Source organism: Protopterus annectens, chromosome 1.part1 (assembly GCF_019279795.1).
Source record: "Protopterus annectens isolate FY-2018-M chromosome 1.part1, PAN1.0, whole genome shotgun sequence".
In the NCBI taxonomy this organism is placed as follows: domain Eukaryota; kingdom Metazoa; phylum Chordata; order Ceratodontiformes; family Protopteridae; genus Protopterus; species Protopterus annectens.
Genome location: NC_056726.1, coordinates 816,030,945 through 816,051,471, shown reverse-complemented (window position 1 = coordinate 816,051,471; position 20,527 = coordinate 816,030,945). Strand labels below are relative to the sequence as shown.

The 20,527-nt window shown below is 42.3% G+C and overlaps 1 protein-coding gene across 1 annotated transcript in view; it reads right to left on the bottom strand.

Moving 5' to 3' along the window:
• Nucleotides 1–20,527, bottom strand: part of TLN1 (talin 1) — a 3,443,760-nt gene that overhangs the window by 991,748 nt on the left and 2,431,485 nt on the right. Inside the window, exon 35 of the mRNA XM_044078439.1 lies at nucleotides 11,550–11,643. Within this exon, the coding sequence (XP_043934374.1) occupies nucleotides 11,550–11,643 (94 nt within the window). The remainder of the gene's footprint in view (nucleotides 1–11,549; nucleotides 11,644–20,527) is intronic.

Here is a 20,527-nt window from a genome sequence, read left to right as displayed (position 1 = left end):
TGTTGAATCTAGCACAAAACAAACAACTAGTGACGTCGTGATCAGGGCCTAGACATGGAATACAGTAAGAGTGGAAGTCCTTATGAGGTATTTGCTTCCCACAAGAAATACAATTATTAACTTTTTCTGACATCGATCTGAGGCAAGAAAAAGATTTCCCCTTAGCTTTATTGAAGACTTTGGATCTGAAATTCAACTTTGTAAATCTCAGGAGTCGGCCGACAGGCACTTGCAAACTGCTTCTGCTTTGGGCACCATGCGGCAAGAAAGACTGAAGAAAATGGCATCGGATGCATATTATATACCCCCTGGCACACTGACGTCAGGGAAGAAGTGACAGCAACCAATGCCGGACCAAGACTTTGGAACTTTGGCTGACTGCGGGACCGCCTGACAGCAGGATAACCCAAGTGTGATGACTGCAGCAGTGTAACACGATGAACATTGTACCCAACACTCTAGTCATAGGTGACTCTACAGTCAGGCACACTGATGTTCCACTCACCAGGCTAAACAAGGAGAAAATTACTGTCAGCTGCCTGTCAGGTGCCAGGATCTGCCACAACGCATGCACTCAGGTCAAATATGACTCTGTCATTGTCCATGTTGGTGTGAATGACCGGAGACGTACCTCCCTGGACTACATGAAGAGAGACATGGAGGAGTTATCCAATCTTGTAGCCCAGGCAGGTATGACCCTAGCCCTGAGTAGCATCCTGCCATCACCCAGAATTACACCACAGTACAAGGATAAAATGATTGACTTCAACAATTGGCTAATCTTCTGGTGTCATTCTAAGGGGATCCAGTATCTGTCTGCCTGGGATGACACGATCGACAAACCACAATGCTTTGCCAGAGATGGCCTGCACCTGTCGCCCTTGGGATTCTGAAAACTGGCTAAGGCTCTTGCCACCCCTATAGTGCCTTTTGTAGGCAAGATTCAAATGACAAATTCACCACCATAACAGGTACAAGCAAGCAAAGTCTAAGGGTAATGCTACTTAATGTTAGAAGTCTAAACCTCAAAATGCACTCACTCTAGGCACTCCTTAAAATGGAGAACATAGACATCTGTGCAGTGACAGAGACCTGGTTCAAGGCTCCAGAGAGCACCCCTGCATTACCAGGCTATAATTCATACCACACCTTTCAGCCACCTAACCTGGACCAAAGCACTAAAGGCCGGAGGCGTGTCCATATTCCTTTAAGGATATCCACACCTCTAGGCTAGTTGCTCAGCATAATGCATCCAAGATTATCCAAGTGCAACTAACTCTGGGCAAGACCACAATCCAAATTGTAGCTTGCTACAGATCCCCCACCATACCCAAGGATCCCCACTACTCATTTCTTGATACACTGGAAAATATTAGGGTACAACCTAACACCATAATAATGGGCAATTTCAACTACCCCACCATTAACTGGGAAAACTACTCATGTACCAACTCTTGTGCTCAACGTTTTCTGGAACTCATAAATTCCAACGCCTTGGATCAACTTATCCACACCCCCACCAGGGGCAGCAATATCCTAGACCTGGTCATTAACAACATGGGCAACCGGTGTTCCACACCAGAAGTCCACTCCTCGTTGGTCAGATCCGACCACAAGCAAATCACCCTAGACATCCACATCCCACCCCCACCACCCATTAGGGAAACCACCGCAAAAAAAATTCTCCAAAGCCAACTTCACGCTTCTTAAGACAGAAGTGGCAAACTTCACAACACCCATGCTGACGGACAATAGAGGTACGACTGCTGAATTCTATACAACTGCACTTTATAAGCGCTTACACAAGTGCATGGATCATGCAATCCCAGACAGAACCAAAATGCTATCCTCCAAAAAAAGGAAGCCAATCTGGTGGACACCTGCCATAAACAAACTCTACAATAGAAGAAACTGCTACAAAAAAAGAGTAGAATCCCATGATTGGAGTAACTCCGTGGTCAGGCTCAGTAAGAAGCTGAGATCCCTCATAAAATCCTCCAAAGCTAGTTACGAAAACAAAATTGTCACTGATTCTAAAGACACACAACAAAGCATTCTATAGATATGTCAAGAATCTCAATGGCAACACTCAGATCTGCTCTGAGTTAAAGTACAATGGCACTAAATATACAGAACCGACTGATATTGCCAACATCCTGGCGGACAGGTTCAGTGCTAACTTTACCCCTCTCTCATCCCCAAAAGGGTCCATCTCTATACCGGAAGAATGCAAAGTACCTGTAATCACGGCTGCACGGGTAAAAAAAAACACTCCCCAAAGCCAAGAACACAGCATCCATGGGACCTGACAACATCCCAGGCTGCGTTTTACATTAACTACAGAACGAACTGGCACCCCACCCAAGTACCATGTTCAATCATAGCCTCACCTCAGGCTTTGTGCCCACTGAATGGCGCACAGCAACTATTATCCCACTCCACAAATGGGGAGCCACCATGGACACCGGGAACTACCACCATATTAACCTGGCAAGCATGGTCTGCAAAGCTATGGAACGTATCATCATGGAACTTTTAAAACAATGACATTGGTAATCTCCAAACTCTGTACCCTACCCAGTTTGGGTTTGTAAAAGGCAGATCATGTCTCCTAAACCTGACAGACTTCTTTGAAGCGGTCACCAAAGCAGTAGATGAGGGTAAGGTGGTTCACACAGCCTATCTAGATCTCAACAGGACTTTCAACAGCATTCTCCCCCCCCCCCCACTCTGGAATTATAGATAAACTCCCTAAACTAGGTATAAATCCCTATGTCACAAGATGGGTTGTCAACTGGCTCACTGACAGAACCCACACTGTGAAAGTAGCAGACTCTAAATCCAACTTCAGACCAGTAACAAGTGGAGTACCACAGGGTTCAGCCCTAGGTCATCTCCTATTTGGTATCTACTTCTCTGAAGTACAGGCTAACACAGAAGGGCTTCAGCTAACAAAGTTCGCAGATGACTGCAAACTAGGAGCCATAATCAAAACTCCTAACGATGTGGACATCCTACAAAAGAGCCTCACTGAGACAGATGCCTGGTGTCAAAGCCATGGCCTCAAGCTCAATGCCAAAAAGTGCACTGCCATCCCTTTTGGTAAAAACTCTGTACCCATGAACTACCACATAGGTGGTAGTCTACTTAACACCAAAATTGTGATGAGACGTTGGGACACAGGGCACAGTAGTCTCTCCTTTGATAATCACATTGCCACAGCAGTCAGGAAATCCTACTAAGTGGCACACCTCACCACAAAAGGTTTCTCATCCAGGAAAAAAAAAAGAGGTCACTGTTCCTCTCTACTCATCACTCAGACCCATTTATAGAGCACAACCCCCCTTTTGGTATGTACCTCACAAGACATCTACAACTGGAAAGGCCACAGAAATACCTCACAAAGAGGATTATCAGCCTCAAACAGATGCCCTACGCAGACGGTCTCAAAAAACTCCAGCGTTACTCTGTCGCATATCACCTACTCAGAGGCGATCTCTGCCTAACGTACAAAGCTATGTCAAACCCTGAGCTGTTGGACATGCTCCACTTAAAGAAATCCCAATCCCTCCGAGCTACAAGCCCTAGGGACCTAAACATTGTCACCACAATAAACAGAACATGCTGGAGGGATAGATTCCTGTCCCAGAGACTTCCCATACTCTGGAACAAACTACCTATCTATATCAAGCAAAGCTCCTCATTAGCACTCAAGAAAAATCTTGATGATTGGATGGGAGATAGGAAAGTCACCCCGGGGATCACTTCTGTGGCTCTGCTTGACAGGGGCACAGGAAAATAATTTTCTTGGGTGGCAAAAGCCAGGGTACCATTTGGCTAGGCTTATATAGGCCCTAGGGCCAACAGCCTAGTACCTACCTATGATGGCGTTTTCGTGTGTTTGTCTGTGTAGTGCAACCCTGGAGTTAGTATATTTAAGTAGGGGGGGGGTGTGGGGGGATTGCTTCCCTGCTTGTATGTAGTGTAGGTTTGTGTGTCTGGGGAAGGTGTGTGTTTGTGTATGTGTGTGGTGTCTGGTTAGTGTAGGATTCATGATTTCAAAATTTGCGCTTTTGGGACTTCGGTATTTAGAGCTTTCGGCTTTATGGTCTCGAAATTCTGAGATTCAGTATTTCAGGATTATCAATTGAATACACACACACACACACACACATATATATATATATATATATAGATATATATATATATATATACACACACACACACACATACATATTTTATATATATATATATATATATATATATATATATATTATATATATATGTACACACACACACACGTGTGCATGTGTGTACATATATCACTTAAAATCACTAAGCAAAAACCACTAAACTTAGAACAAAAAACTTTACACAATGGCTCATATCCCCGATAAAGAACCACACAATCATTTTAGTGCTTTTGTTCCTTTTTAATAAAGTGGAACAACTTCTGAAAAAAAAAAACAAACAAAAACCTTCACATTCAAATAAACCTTCAAAATGTTAGATCATTTCCTTTAAAACTTCACTTCCTACTGTAACATTTCTAACATCACTGCCTTGTAAATACATCACTTCCTTTTGTGATCACTTCCTTTTATAGCAACATGCTAAAAGTACAGTTTTGTACATACCGTAAATGTAGACGTTCGAGTGTTCACCCTGCTGCAGTCATCACACTTGGGTTATCCCGCCGTCAGGCGGTCCCGCAGTTGGCAGGAATTCCAAAGTCCTGGTCCGGCATCGGTTGCTGTCACCTCTTCCCTGACGTCAGTGCGCCAGGGGGTATATGTAATGCATCCGACCCCATTTTCTTCAGTTTTCAGATGTCAGGTGCCCCCAAAAAGGTGGACACTAATTAGTACCAAATTAAGCAATTTTTGCACAAACACAAAATCCCTCCAGCTATAAGCAAATACATCAGGAAGGTATAGTAGAGATTTTAGCCAGTTAGATCAGAGGGGATAGAGGGAGGGTAACCTGGACTGCAGCAGGGTGAACACTCAAACATCTACATTTATGGTAGGTACAAAACTGTACTATGTTCATCTTGTTACCCTGCTGCAGTCATCGCACTTGGGTCGAATCCCAAAGCTAAGGATGGGTAGAGGAGTTACAGAGGCTAGGAGGTCCTGCAGAACTGCAGTGACGAAGCCAGCTCTAGTCTTAGAGTAAAGTGGTAAGTGATGGTGTTTGGTAAAGGTGTGTACTGAGCTCCAAGTTGCAGCTTCCAAAATCTCCTTGGTAGGAACCCTCCTGAGGAAGGCTGTAGATGTAAGCTGTTGCCTTGGTAGAGTGGGGCCTAATGGTAGCAGGTACTGGTTTTCAATGATGGGTATAGAAAAAACAAATGCAATGTCCTATCCATTTGGAAATGGTCTGTTTTGATATGGCCTTCCCTTGTGAAGCTGCAGCATAGAATACAAAGAGCTGGTCAGATTTTCTGAAATCCTTAGTTTTATCCAAGTAGTAACGAAGTTGCCTGTGAATGTCCAAGGAATGCAGGAGTCTTTCTCCTTTGTTCTGTGGTTTTGGGAAGAAGGTGGGTAAGTGGATGGTTTGATTTAAAGCCACACTGGAGACCACCTTAGGCATGAAGGAAGGATTAGTTCGTAGAGAAACTCTGTCTTGATGGAAAATGAGGAAAGGTTCCACTGCCATCCGTGCCTGCAGCTCTGAGACTCTTCTAGCTGAAGTTATTGCTAGCAGCAGGGCAGTCTTCCATGATAGAAACTGTAGATCTGCAGAGAAAGCTGGTTCAAAGGGAGGTAGCGTAAGTTTTTCCAGAACAAAATTGAGGTCCTATGTTGGTGTAGGTGCTCTCCTGGGGGGCCTAATGTTTTTTTGCCCCTCTGAGGAACTGCCTTAGAAGTGGATGCGAAAATAAGGGTGGATCCGTGTTGTAGTGGGCTGAAATAGCTGATGCATGGATTTTAATGGAAGAAAAAGAAAGTCCTTTGTGCAACATCTCAGTTAAATACTGTAGAATCTGAGGCATGTGAGGCTGAAGTGCGTTTTGGCCTTTAGCTTGGTTCCAGGCGCAAAACCTTTTCCATTTATCCGAATAGGCCTTCCTGGTGCTGGGCCTCCTAGCTTCCAGAATAACATCCATAACTGCTTAGGAAAGAGCAGCTGGATGGATGCTTAGATGATTTGCCATGTAGCCAGATTTAAGGTTTTGAGTTGGCTGTGAATAATCTGACTGTTCTGCTGTGTGAGCAAATGGGCAATCTGTGGTAAAATCCAAGGTGGGCCCTGGGCCATATTCCTCAATAGTGGGTACCAGTGCTGGCGTGGCCAGTCTAGGGCTATGAGTATCAGTCGTAGCTTCTCCTTTCTGACTTTCAGAAGCACCTTTGTGAGGAGAGGCAATGGAGGGAAGGCATATACTTGTCAGGTTTTTCCAACTGAATGAGAGTGCGTCCACTTTCCAGGCTTGATGGTGAAGTGTCCTTGTACAAAATTTTGTTAGTTGGTAGTTTTGAGGACTGGCAAACAGGTCTATGTCTGGAAGGCCCCATTTCTGAGTTATTTCAAATACTTGTGGATCCAGTTTCCCCTCGTGGGGATCCATGATGTTTCTGCTGAGGCCGTCTGCCAATGTGTTCTTTTTTCCTGGCATGAATTGAGCTTGTAACTGAACTTGGTAAGCCAGAGCTGTGTTCCACAAGGTCATTGCTTGCCTGCATAGAGGGTAAGGAGTGTGCACCCCCTTGTTTGTTTATGTACCACATTACTGTGGTGTTGTCCGTCCTTTATTGTAAGTTGTCCTGGATGTAATAGATTCTTGAAGGCTGTCAGAGCATTCTGTACAGCTAGCATCTCTTTTTGATTGATGTGCAGATTCCTTTTATCTGCAGTCCATACGCCTTGAACGCACTGTCCTGCAATGTGTGCCCCCCAGCCGTAGTCCGATGCATCTGTTGTCATAGTTTGCCTGGCTGGGGGCAAGGTGAAAGGCTGACCCCTTGTTGAGGTGACATGCCTGTGACCACCATAGAAACTCCTGTTGTAGGCAGGGAATGAGAGATATCATTGTGTCCAAGCTGTGGCTGTTTTGAGACCATACGCTTTTTAGGTACCACTGTAATTTCCTCATATGTAGCTTTGCAAATGGTATTAGTAGTATGCAAGATGCCATGAAGCCCAAGGCCTGCAGAATTTTTCTTGCAGGTAGTTGGGTCTTTGTTGCCATTGTTTTGAAACATTGAGTCAGTTGCAGTAGTTTGTCTGGCGTCAGATAAGCCTTCTGGGCCGTTGTATTCAAGCTGGCACCCAGGAATGTCATGTTTTGTGAGGGTACTAGTTTTGATTTCTTTTCGTTTACTGTGTACCCCAGGCAACTTAGAAGATGTTTTACAAAAGCCAGATGTTGTAAGAGAATGTCCTTGCTTTCTTCTTGGATGAGGCAGTCGTCCAGGTATGAGTATATTTGAATTCCTCTTTGTCTGCAGTATGCAATTACTGGTGCCAGGCATTTTGTGAAGACCCTGGGCGCAGTAGATAAGCCAAAGGGCAGTGCAGAGAATTGGTAATGGGTTGAACCTGCAATGAAACGGAGGTATCTTCTGCAACTTTGTCTGATAGGGACATGCAGGTATGCCTCCTTGAGGTCCAACGTTACTAGCCATGCTTTTTTGCCAAACATGGGAAGAAGCTGCTGTAGTGTTAGCATCTTGAATTTGGGTACTTGTAAGAAGGTGTTTAGAATTGAAAGGTCCAGAATTGGTCTCCAGGCATTGTCTTTTCTGGGAACTAGAAAGAGTCTTGAGTAAAATCCTTGGCCTTGCTCTGGAGTAGGTACCAGTTGAATGGCTCTCATGTCCATGAGAGCTGTAATTTGTTTTTGTGCCTCTGCCCATTGATTTTGTGGCAGGTTTGGCATTCCTCTTTTCATTGGCAAGGTGTGAAAATGGAATCTGTATCCTCGTGAAATTATGTCTAGGACCCATTTGTCCTTTGTGGCAATGTGCCAGTTGTCTGAAAAAAGTGTGAGTTTTCCTCCCAAGGGGGCTGCCAAGAGTGTTGCTTGGCCAGATGAGGTGCAAGTTGTTGAGTTTGCCTTCTGGTAGTTTGGGGCCGGTCTTCTCCTCCCTTCTGTGTTGCAGTGCCCCTTTGTCGAGGTTTGTACTGGGCTTGTGGTTGTCCTCTGCCTCTTGGACGTCTGTATTTACCCCTCTGTGGTCTGTCAGTAGCTGGAAAGGACTAACTTTTTGTTGGCCAATTTCTGCTGAAGCGAGGGGGCTGTACCTATAGAAATTCTTTGACCGTCTGCACAGATTTTGCCTTATCCTCCATTTTCTTTAAGACAACTTCTGCTTTGACTCCAAAAAGAACATCCTGCTGTAAGGGAGCATCCAGAAGCTTTGCTTTAACATGATCAGGCAAAGATTGTTCCTTTAACCAAGCATGCCTACGTATAACAGACCCAGTGACAGCTGCTCTGCAGGAAGCCTCCAAAGAATCAAAACCACATTGTAAAGTATGTTTGCCCACCTGTTCAGTTGCATGTAACAGATCCTGCATTTCTTTTAATTCAGACTGTTGAGGGAGTGTGCTCATTTTTTGTTTTAACTGAGACATTAGAAATTGCTGATATTTTAGCATGTGAAATTGGCAGTTTAGTGCCCTCATAGCTAGAGTGGCTGAGGTGTAAACCTTTTTCTCCCACCTGTCTAGTGCTCTGGAGTCCCTTTCAGAGGGTACAGGATTTTGAGCCATAGAAGCCTTAGCCCTTTTGGGACCCTGGGAGATGGTCTCTGGATCAGCAACAGGGCTTTTATAAAGGAATTTGTGGGAATCAGGTACTCTATAGTATCTGTCAGGTTTGGCTGGAGCAGGAGGCAGAGAATCTGGGTTCAAACTGGATTATAAGTAAACATCATCCACAATGTCTAAAACTGGGGGGATGGCAAGTGGTCTGTGCTGGGGGAGTAAAAGAAACTCTCTGAGCCTTTTCTTTGAGTCAGAGTAGTCCTGACCTTCCCAGTGAAAATGTTCCCTCATAGTGTGCAAAGTTTTTCCAAAGGAGTAGTCTTCAGGGAGAGAAGCTGAGGGAATGGAATCCTCAGCATCAGAATCTTCATATGGGGAGGAGTAGTAATCTTGGTCCTCAGAGGAGCCTGAGGAAATAGAGACTTGTTCAGAGGAGGCATAATCTTCCTCTTGTCTAGGCCTTTTGTCGGGTGGGGGTTGGGAACCCCTGATTAAAGAGATCAAATCTTCAGCCATTTTGAGCATCTGTTTCTTCGGCATGGGGCCTTGAACTGGAGACTGAAGTGCAGTCTTTTTAGGTTTAATAGGAGTCTTAGTCTTAGGATACGTTTTTATGGTGAGCGTCGTCGGTCTGAAGATGCCTTCAGAAACCGAAGGTGTTTCTGCAGCACCGACATCTTTATCAGCAGTGTCGTCGGTAGGGGGTAAACAAAATGGCTGCGTCGGCCTAGTACTCTCAGCGAAAAGCTTCCAAAGCGGCCTCGGGTTCCAGATCTGCGGTAGTCAGGGGCTGTGTCGGAGCCTCACTGAAGACCGGTGAACCGGAGACCGGACCAGCCGAGGCCTCGGAGTCTAGCTTGGGTCTAGGCTGCCTCTCCATGTCCTTGCGTTTTTTGTGCACGCCGGTAGTCGGTTGCTCCGATGGCATAGTGTAGTTAAATTTTCTACCGAAGTAGGTCGTGCGAAATCAAAGCGTCTTTTTATAGCACGCTTATTAAACCTAGCACAAAAACGACAACCAGTGACGTCGTGGTCTGGACCTAGGCAAGGTATGCAGTAAGAATGAAAATCCTTATGAGGTATTTGCTTCCCACAAGAAATAAAATTGTTAACTTTTTCTGACATCGGTCTGAGGCAAGAAAAGTTTCCCCAACGGGGTACTTAGCTTTATTGAAGACTTCGGATCTGAAATTCGACTTCGAAAATCTCAGGAGTCGGCCGACCGGCACTTGCGAACTGCTTCTGCTTCGGGCACCGCGCGGCAAGAAAGACTGAAGAAAATGGTGGGGGATGCATTACATATACCCCTGGCGCACTGACGTCAGGGAAGAGGCAACGGCAACCGACGCCGGACCAGGACTTTGGAATTCCAGCCGACTGCGGGACCGCCTGATGGCAGGATAACCCAAATGTGATGACTGCAGCAGGGTAACACGATGAACATCATGTACACACACACACACATATATATATATATATATATATATATATATATATATATATATATATATATATATATATATATAAATAATACTTCAGTAGATTGACCATCAAAATATAAAAAAAAAAATTGAAAAAACACACCGTACATGCTGACAGATACTGAACATCAGAGCACAGAAATAAAAGTGCTTTTTGTTGGAGCAAGCCCCTCTGCACCCCCTCTAATGCTCTATTTAATTATACCAGTGCTGGGATCATTGGGGAAAGTGCATATTCCCTAACTCCAGTATTAAAGAGATCTCACACCAAAATAGACAGCTTTCCTGTCTACCAAATAAGTGAGCAGGAAAGTTGTTGACTAAAATACCAGTTGACCAATACCAGTTACTAGTGCTCCTACAGATATGTACACATACACATGAAAGCATAGTTAATCAACATGTAAACTGACGAGAGCAAATCATGTAGTCACAAAACACTGATCCACAAAGGATAGAAAAAACTATACCACTGAACTAAACCAATTCTGTTATTGGGGGGAGCAAGCCTCCCTGTACCCTCCCCCCTCTAATTATACAAAACTCCAAGACTGCGCTTCATTTTGTAAATGGGCAAATTTTATGATTCTCACTGTACTGTGATCTCAAGGTGAGAAGCACTGCAAGGATCAACAAGCTGTTTTGATCAGCTACACTAGCTTTCTCACACTCTGATGAAGGGACTACTCAATAAAAAAGGGATGCATCCATATTATATATATACATCTACACACACACACACACACACACACACACACACACCAATCAACTTTCTGGAACATCCATGGAGGGTGGAAGGAAATGTGAAATACTGATTGAAACCTATTAAAATGTTAAGTATAAACAAAATCCAGAAAGAAAGCACCTCGGCCAAGAATACTAAAACGGAAGTTTTGTTTCAGTGTTGCCCACATTTTACTACTCAACCTTTCAATGAATAACTTCCATGGATAGCTAAAAATCTATGAACCCAAAAAGACTGTTTTGTGTAGAAACAGCAGTGGGCACTTGAGCCAGTTCATTTTGGCTCTGCCACAATTAAGGTTTCTTGTTTTACCACTTCAAATACCAGAAATCTTGCTGCATACAATCTCAAATAGCAACCTGACCAATGCATTTATCTATAAAGAACACACAGTCAACTATTCTAGACTTCCTACCATGCTCTACACTTTTAAGAGCAATGCTCATTGCTACTTGATAAGTAAATTGGTACTGGAAAGCAGGACAGGGGACATAACAGTGCAAACACCCTGGGTAGTCTCTAATCCACAGTTAGAATGCCTCAATGGAAAACAGGTACAAAAGCACATGAAAACAATCATTTATACTGCATAAGACAACACTTACCTCTAGCTCTCGCAGAGCATTGTCACACTCCTTCTGTCCTGGAGCCTGCTGAGTGCACATTGTAATCAGCTGATTGATACTCTCAGTCACAGCTCTAAACAAAATAAAACAATCAACTAACATGAACTGCAATATTACTTCTACAGTACACTTCTGCTTATGCACTGACAGGATACTGCCATTTTCTGCATGTACTCTTCATTCATTTATATAACAAAACTATTATTGATTTTATTTATTTTATTTTACATTTGTTAACTGGGAAAATCCAACTGGACACAGGTCCATTTTCAGTGGAGGCCCGGGGAGAAAAGCTCCAAATTACATAAATTGACAAGTTCTCAGAGATAGACATTTACACTCAGGAAGTTAATGTTTTCACAGTGACAGCATATTACATAATTTAAAGGTAAACATGAACAACTTTGGGAAGAAATTACATGATACATTCAGAAACTGACATGTTTTGTATAGAAACAATTCAACAGTTAGAAGATAAAATAGTTGGCAGTGCTGTCTTATCCTGGACAGTCAATGTGTTCAATTTCTCAAATATTACATGAAGTAACTGAGTAGCTTAAGGGATGACATTACATAGTACATTTAGAATGTGACAAATTATTCATAGAATTAAATTAGTAGTTGGTGGAATAGTAGATAAACTAGTTGGTGATGGTTGCTTGTGATGACAGTGAAATGCATTTTATTTCAAAGTCATGTTTGGACCATAATTAGGCGCAAAGCTAGCTTTTATTAAATAATTTTAATATTTTTGGATATTAAACTAATACAAATGGGCTGTTATTGTGATACAGTCTATAACATTAAAACAATCTCCAACAGAGAGCATTACTAGAGCTCACTACTGATTTATTAACAACTCAAAAGAATTCAATTTACATCAATTATATTCAAAACACATTGTCTTCACACTGACTTTATATATTTACAACTTTAAATTCAGACTTGATATTCAGGAACTGTTTACTGCCTTGGGCGATATTTCAGTTTACTGAATATTGAGACTATTACTCTCTCTATATTTCTATACATTCCCAGCTTTGGGACCATTATGCTTTTTCACTATGCACACACTTGTGCATTCACATATTTGTGGCTGAACACCTGCCCAAAGTCCATCATGTATTAGCAATCATCCATGGAGGGACTGTGGCACTAGATGGTCCTGATTTGTCCCCTAAATACTCTCCACTCCAGCTCAAATAGATGCCAGATTACTGTATGGACTCTAGTTTGGAAAGGTTGGAGTTTGGGATTTAGCCATCTACAACCAGTGGTGCTACTTTGGCTAACTTACTAAAACTCCAATCCAACAGCAGAGGCTGGATGAAGAAAAGGCATTCCTGAGGTATCATAGATAAACAGATATGGTAAGAAGGGGAAACAATGGACTTGGAGAGTAGAGTATGACACAAGGGGCTCCTGTTATACAGAAGTGAATAAAATATGTAAAGAGTGAAAAATAAAGGACTGAACTATTAAAATATGTAACTTCCACAACAAATGAATGCCTCACAGTGGAAAAAAGGCAGAAGGAAAATGGAATATCTGGAAAAATGATTGGAAACTACAGGTGAGAAGGAAAGTTGGGGCATGTCTGAAAAGGCAGTAGGATGAATGCCTCGAGAAAACGGATGGACTAAGCCCAGAAAACCCAGCTTTAGAACTGATTTTATTAAAATTGCAAAAAGTTGATTCTAAATGAGATAACTTACTGGAAACTACCTCCAAGAAGAAATTGAGGAGAGAGACATGTTGACCAGACATTTGGATGCTACTGCAGACCTACAAAAAGACAATGTCATGCTAAGATACAAGGTGGCAAGCATGGAAAAAAATGTTGATCAACTGACTGATAACCAAACTGATCTGGAAGATATATCAAGATGGAAAAAACTAAGGTTCATAGGTATTCCAGAAAGAATGGAAGGGAGGGACTGTGCAATGTTTATCCAACACCATTTAGCACAGTAAATAGTGATATATGGCAAGCCATTAAGGCAGTAAGAGCCCTGTAACTGTGAACTTGTTCACATGGTTTGATTACGTTTATATAAATGTATGTTTGCCTATGTTGCAAGTTATAAACCAATAAAGGTGTTCAAAAAAATAGTAAGAGCCCACTGAGTACAAGGCAGTGTGGAAGTCATAAGCCACGGCATATATTAGTCCAAATGAAAACAATGTATGAAGGAGAATATCCTATCCAAGATCTGGTGGCCTAGGGTGAAAAATCTGAAATCACAAGATTTTTATTGAAATTGACTTCTTCACAACTGCAATGTAGAAGAGAGCAAAAATTTTTCAGTAATTAAACTGTACAGGCATCAGAGAATTAAATTCAATTGACTATACCTGGCATTTTTTTTAAACTGGTGCTTCCTGAAGGCTCCAAGACCTTCCCTGGCTTGCATGCAATGTTAAACTTTCTACAAAACAGAAAATCTGAAGAAAATGCCTGTAATAGCTGACTTAATAAAGATGGAAACCAAGACAACAGGATCACAAAGGGGTCAACCTGGACAACTGACAGCAGCTCAACTACTGCAGAGGAGATGTGTTTTCCAGATATTTACCAAAACAGGACAACAGGTTCAGACCTACAGTAAGATTAGATAGGAAAAATATTAACAATAGATCATCGTATTTGGAGAAATCTAGTAACCATGGAGGTGATCATTCACTCACTCACCAATATGTATGGATATTTTTAATCAAAGCAGACATACAATAGAGTGGCACTGGGGATTCCCAAGCTATTACTTAAAATTAAGAAATTTAGGACATGGATAAAGATCTTTTGAAAGAATAGCTCTAGGAATTTAAGAATGCCATAAGTGATCGGATATGTTGCCGGAATGTACCGAAATGTATTACAGAAAAAAAAGAGAGGGGGAGGAATGGAACATTAAAAATAGGATTCAGCAGTTAACCAGACATGTTAATATTATGGAGATTCTTAGAAATAGAGAAGGTGGGGCTGAAGATAGATCCCTATGAAAAAAACTGAAAGATGAGATAGTGCAGTTAATAGACAAATAATGGAAATTCTCTAAAGCAGGAATGAAGGATAATTTTTTAAAAGACTCTCAGATACCAATGTATAATGGCAGTTTAACTGAAGCAATTAAAGCTCCAACATTGCATTAGGTACTAACCTGCTGCAGACATAAAAGCTAAGTTACTAAGTACAGCAGAAACACTAGAGAGGTTTATGCAATAATTTTGGAGCCCCTGACAAAGCACAGGAAATGACAAATTAGAAGAATAACGAAATAAAAGTCTTGGATAGGTTAGCGCTCCCAAATTTGACAGCAGGATTCTGACAGCGTTATTTCACTTCATGAGCATAAAGCAGTGATGGCGAAGACAAATAACTGCAAAGTCACAAGGTCCTGACTGCTTGCCAAAAGAGATGTGGAAGGAGGCAGGAGATTACTACATGAATACAAAATAAAATTATGTAACTGGATTCAGCAGAAGGGTCAGCTCCCCAACATTTGGTAAAAGGTAGTGATGGTTATGACTGACAGAGGGGGCAGAATTAGGGCTTACCTGCTTCAACACAGACCAATCTCCATTTTAAATCATTCTTACAATAATTTTAAGGCAATAATGGCAGGGAGATTAGCTAAGGTAATCCCATGGATGGCAAATAAACAAACATTTGTCAATACAATGAAAGTGGGCCTATTTACAAAGAACTCCAGAAGGTAAACAGACCATTACAAAGGCATTTGACAGGATGAAATTGAGATATCTCTGTATTACAGACATATGAATTTGAGTCTAAATTTATAAAACTAATCTTCACTATCTACCATGGACATTCAGCAAAAATAAAAATGCAGTTGGGATTATCACAAAATGTGATACTGCTAAGGGGACCAGACAGGGATGCACACTGCCCTCCATTACTTACACTGCATTTAGAACCCTTGGTAGAAAGAAGGTGGGAGACAGTGTGATATGACACATGGTGAGTAGAACACAGGATAGCCATGGAGGCAGATGATACATTCATTTTTCTGGAAGGCACTAAGAGGGATATAAATTCCGGGAAATGTATACAATGCAAAGTTAATACAGAGAAGTTGAAGGCATTTTTGCTAAACAGTCCGGTGGATGCAAGCTGGGTCTACAATTAGTTATTCAGAGGCTTGGAAGGGAGAAACCTAAATATCCTGGGGTCTAGTTCGGTCCCACAACTAAGTCTTCAACAGTTTAGACATATGAACATTTTTCAAGTACGAAAAAAAGCAGAAGTCGAGAGATGGAAGATGGTACAGGTACAGGTGGACCAAAAGGTTCAAGAACTGAATACTTTAGAATATTCTTGTGGCTCTGTCTTCCAAGCCTTTTCTTGGTGGCAATCCCCTTAAAGGCTGTAAAAATTATTTTAGATTTTATTTGGGAAACCCAAGATCATGGGACATGCTGATCTTAGTAAATGAGTGCATGTGTGTGTGTGTTGGAGGAAGGGTACTTGGGATATCAGAGTTAATGAAATATTCTGAAGCTGCAAAACTAGAGTTGTTCTGCTGCTGCAGACAAGAAAATTTGAAATAGGTGGCCCTTCAGCAAGTAGAGATTCAGACGATAAATATGTTACTGTAAGTATGGAGAAGGGAAGCAGGAAGTAATAGCTGTGTTTTAAAACACAATCACAACTACAGTGGGGATCTATGCTTAAAAACATCCTACCCCTATGAATAACTATACTAAATCAATAGGTTAATTAGTAACTAGAAAATAGAACAGTTGCAAAAAATGGGTGTGTAAAACGTCACATCTAAAGCACTGGTCATCAGTTAAGAAGTGAAAGGGGGTGGGTAAATCTGGCAAAGAGCTAAAAAGGATTGGAATCAGGGGAAGGAGCAACTTCTGCAGTATGAAGAGTTACACTTAGCTAAGAAACTGAAAGTCCACCTAGAAGACAACACAATTAAATCAGATCTAGTAGACATACTTGTGCAAGACAGATCTGAGTTAGCATTTAGTAAAAGAAAACAGGAGCCTTAGGAAGCTGACCCAGGAAAGGGAATGCGAGTTGGACAGATCACTGGAAATGAAGTTTTAACCATATCAGAAGGCAACAAAAAGCTGGAACTTTAGGGGTCTCTGAAGTGTTTATGTGAACATTTATATACATCAGCAAAAATACAGTATGCCCCTAGTGAGTTCGGGATGGCCCTGGAGGTGTATAACTGGAGACAGGGGGAGTTGTGGACATGTATTTTGGAAATGGAGGAAGTTGAAAAATTGTTCCGAATTTCAGGAAAATAAGTTAAATTTTTATTCTTGACAGAAGTAGATCCCAATCTAAAACACCATCAGGGCAAAGCAGCATTAGTATTCATAATTAAGGTAGTAAAAAGGACATGACTAGAAAACAGACAATGCAGAAGCAAGGCTACTCTCAGCAATACATATATAGAAGAGGGCAAGAAGTTAAAAAGGAAGCAAGTGCAAAAGCATAAACCTACATGGATGTGCTGGGACTGCACATAGACACTGCCAGTCAACAAGTGCGGCCATGACTGACAGAAAGGTGATCAAATTAAGGCTTATCTGCTTCATACAGATCAATCTCAATTTTAAACCATTATTAAAAAGGATGCATGTCTATCCATCGAAAAACAAAGCATCAAATGGCATGCATTGTTGAACATGCTGTGACAAAGGGAAATGCTGCCAGCACAGCTATCTGGAATGTTGTAAATAATTATACGTACTTTGAATATCAACATGAGTTATATAAGATGCTTGTATTACAAATGTATTACAACTGTATGTCATACATATATCAAACTGCTGGTACAAAAGTGTATGTTGAAAAGGTTTTTGCAAAGTGCTATTTGAAATGTAACCACAGTGTACCCTACTGGAATAGAACAGAGAAGTAAACGCACTATTGTAACTGTTTAAGTCAAATATTTTAACAGTGGAAACTGGAATACAGGATAGCTGAAATTAAATTAGTTTAAGGCTATGCGAGAAAAGATGGCATCTTTCAGTCTTCAGTGCAGCAAGAGACCATATTTGTACTAGGGAGTTCTCTGCACTGTCAGACTGAACTAATCACTACCTCTGAAAGTATGAAAGAATGCAACTATTATGACTTCCAGCATCTGCCAAAGATCTGAGGTCTAAGTATTTTCACAGGTAGATATTAAATACTGCCAAGCTTCCAGCAGTGGGGGGTTCACCTGGGATAGAGTCAAATGACAAGAAATTATGTCATTCTGCAAGCTGGACTGCCAAGCTTCCAGCAGTGGGGGGGGGGGGGGTTCACCTGGGATAGAGTCAGGTGACAATCAATTATGTCATCCTGCAAGCTACCCCAGCAGTAATATTTAAGATATTAATTTGATAACTCTCAGAGAGAGACAGGGCATTTTGTATTCTGTCTTGGACCTGACAAGAACCATTCACCACACATCTGCCTTGCTCTGATGAAGTTACTAGGGAATAGTATAATTCTCTTAGATACAGTCAGAAATGCAGTAAAGCTTAGTTTAGATATTTTTCTTTATGTGAGACTGTCCTGCAATGTTTTAAATACTTCCTGTGATGTTGAACTCTGTCACTGTGAATATCTACTGAGTATTTTCTTGTTCTTTTACTTATTAAATATATTTAATCCTTTCATTGTGGCTGATCTGTCAAGAGATATTTAAGTTTTGAGAGTACCTGCATATTTATTTGGTAACACTGTGTAGGCCACTGCTAATAGCCTTGTTCTTGGTCAAACCACCTTTGCTAAGGGCCTTAAAGTAGCTGATAAGGGGTTGGCTGGTGGCAGCGACAACTACTTTATATTCTGGGCTAAAGGGGGCATAGCTAGAAACCTGTGTCAGCATTTCCTAGGTGTGTGTGTGTGTTTGTGGGGTGTATCAAACCTCTAAGTGTGTGTGTCAACTACTTGGGCAGGGACATGAAGCACTGGTTGGACAGAGGGTGCGGAAGGTCTTGGCTTGGCCACTCAGCTGAGATCTTAACTCTACAGTGGGGAGTCTTACTGGGAATCTGGAGAAAGAGGGAGAAACCAGCCCTGGACTGACTGTGGTCTCTGTGTGCTCTTAACGGAAACTGCACTTTACGCAGAGAACTACATCTGGAAATACTGTGTGCGCACTTCCTATCCTCCCAGTGTATGTCCCCCACTGTTGCCAGTGGTGAGGATTAAGGCTCCTTGATTACTGGTCCAGTGTTGAGTCGTCAAACATACCATTCATCAAGCCATTCTAAGACTGCATTACAGTAGGGATAAGGAAATTTATTTTCCCCACTGTAGTACGATCTCAGAAATGGTACATATAATTAGCAGGGAGTGCTTTACAGGCCTTGCAGTGAGGCTCACCGGTGCAGAACTTGCTGAGCTGATGGCTGGAGTGGGAAGCAAAGAGGTCGACCTTCGCGGTGCCCCATTTCAGAGTTACAAAGGTGAAGGTTCTTTGATCTAGCTGCCACTCTTGTGGGTCTAGAAAAGATTTCTGCTTAAGTTGTCTGCCAGACAGTTTAGAGCGCCTGGCAGGAATTGTGCTAACAGGTGTAGCTGCATGGCTGAGGCCATGTGCCAAAATGGTATGGCGAGCCTGCACAGAGGGTACGAGCAAGTCCCTCCCTGCTTGTTGATATACCACATCACAGTGGTGTCTGTTTTGATCAGCAGAGCCCCAGGGGAGAGGAAGGGTCTGAAAGCTGTCAGTGCGTGCTGGACAGCTAACATCTCTTTTTGGTTGATGTGCAGATGTATTTCATGTGGGCTCCACTGGCCCTGTATGCACCTGCCATCCAGGTGTGCACCCCAGGCATAATCTGATGCACCTGTGGTGAGGGTCTGGGCGGCATAGGGTTGTAAGAAGGGTAGTCCCTTGTTGTGGTAGCATGTTGCTGCCCACCCAAAGAAAATCTTTCCTTAAACAAGGCATCATTGGTATAAGAGTTTCCAGATCTTGAGGGTGTTGACACCAAGGGCTTTTTAGGTACCATTGTAGTTTCCTCATATGCAGTCTGGCATATGGAATGAGTAGAATGCAAAAAGCCATGAACAGCAGAGCTTGCAGGATTTTCCTTGTGGATAACTGGGGTCTGGTGGCTAGTTGAAAGAAATAGGCTGTCAGGTAGGTTTGCTTTTCTGGTTTAAGGAATACCATCTGGGATACTGTGTCCAGGCTTGCTCCCAGGAATATAATTTGGGTGGGTACTAGTTTGGATTTCTTTTTGTTGATAGTATACCATAGAGAGGTCAGTAGGTCCTTTACAAAGGCCAAGTGCTTAAGCAGCTTTTCCTGAATTACGCAGTCGTCTAAGTATGGGTAAATTTGAATATTTCTTTGCCTGCAAAAAGCAATGGCGGGAGCCTGACATTCTGTGAAAACTCTGGGAGCAGTGGCTAAGCCAAAGGGAATCGCAGAGAACTAAAAGTGTAGTAATCCTGCCCTGAAACTTAGAGATTTTCTGCATGATTCCCTGACTGGGATGCGCAGGTAGGCCTCTTTTAGGTCTAGGGTGGCTAACCAAGCATCCTTGGAGAGCATAGGTAGTAGTTGCTGGAGGGTAAGCATTTTGAATTTTGGTATCACCAGAAAGATGTTTAGATTGGACTGATCGAGAATGGGTCGTCAGGTGCTCTACTTTCAGGGTACCAGGAAGAGTCTGGAGTAGAAACCTTGGCCTATCTGTTCTGCAGGAACGTGCTCTATTGCCCTCAGAGACAGCAGGGAAAGGACTTGCTTTTTGGCATCTGCCCACTGGTTTTGGGGAAGATCTGGGAACCCTTTTGGGGTTGGTAGAGTGTAGAAATAAAATTTGTAACCCTGGGACACTATGTTGAGGACCCTACGGTCGTTGGTAATGGTGGCCCAGGTGCTTGCATGGAAGGAAAGGTTTCTTCCTAGGGGCAAGTTCAGGTGGGCAGAGAGAAGGGGTGGAAGTGGAGGGTCATTGTGAGT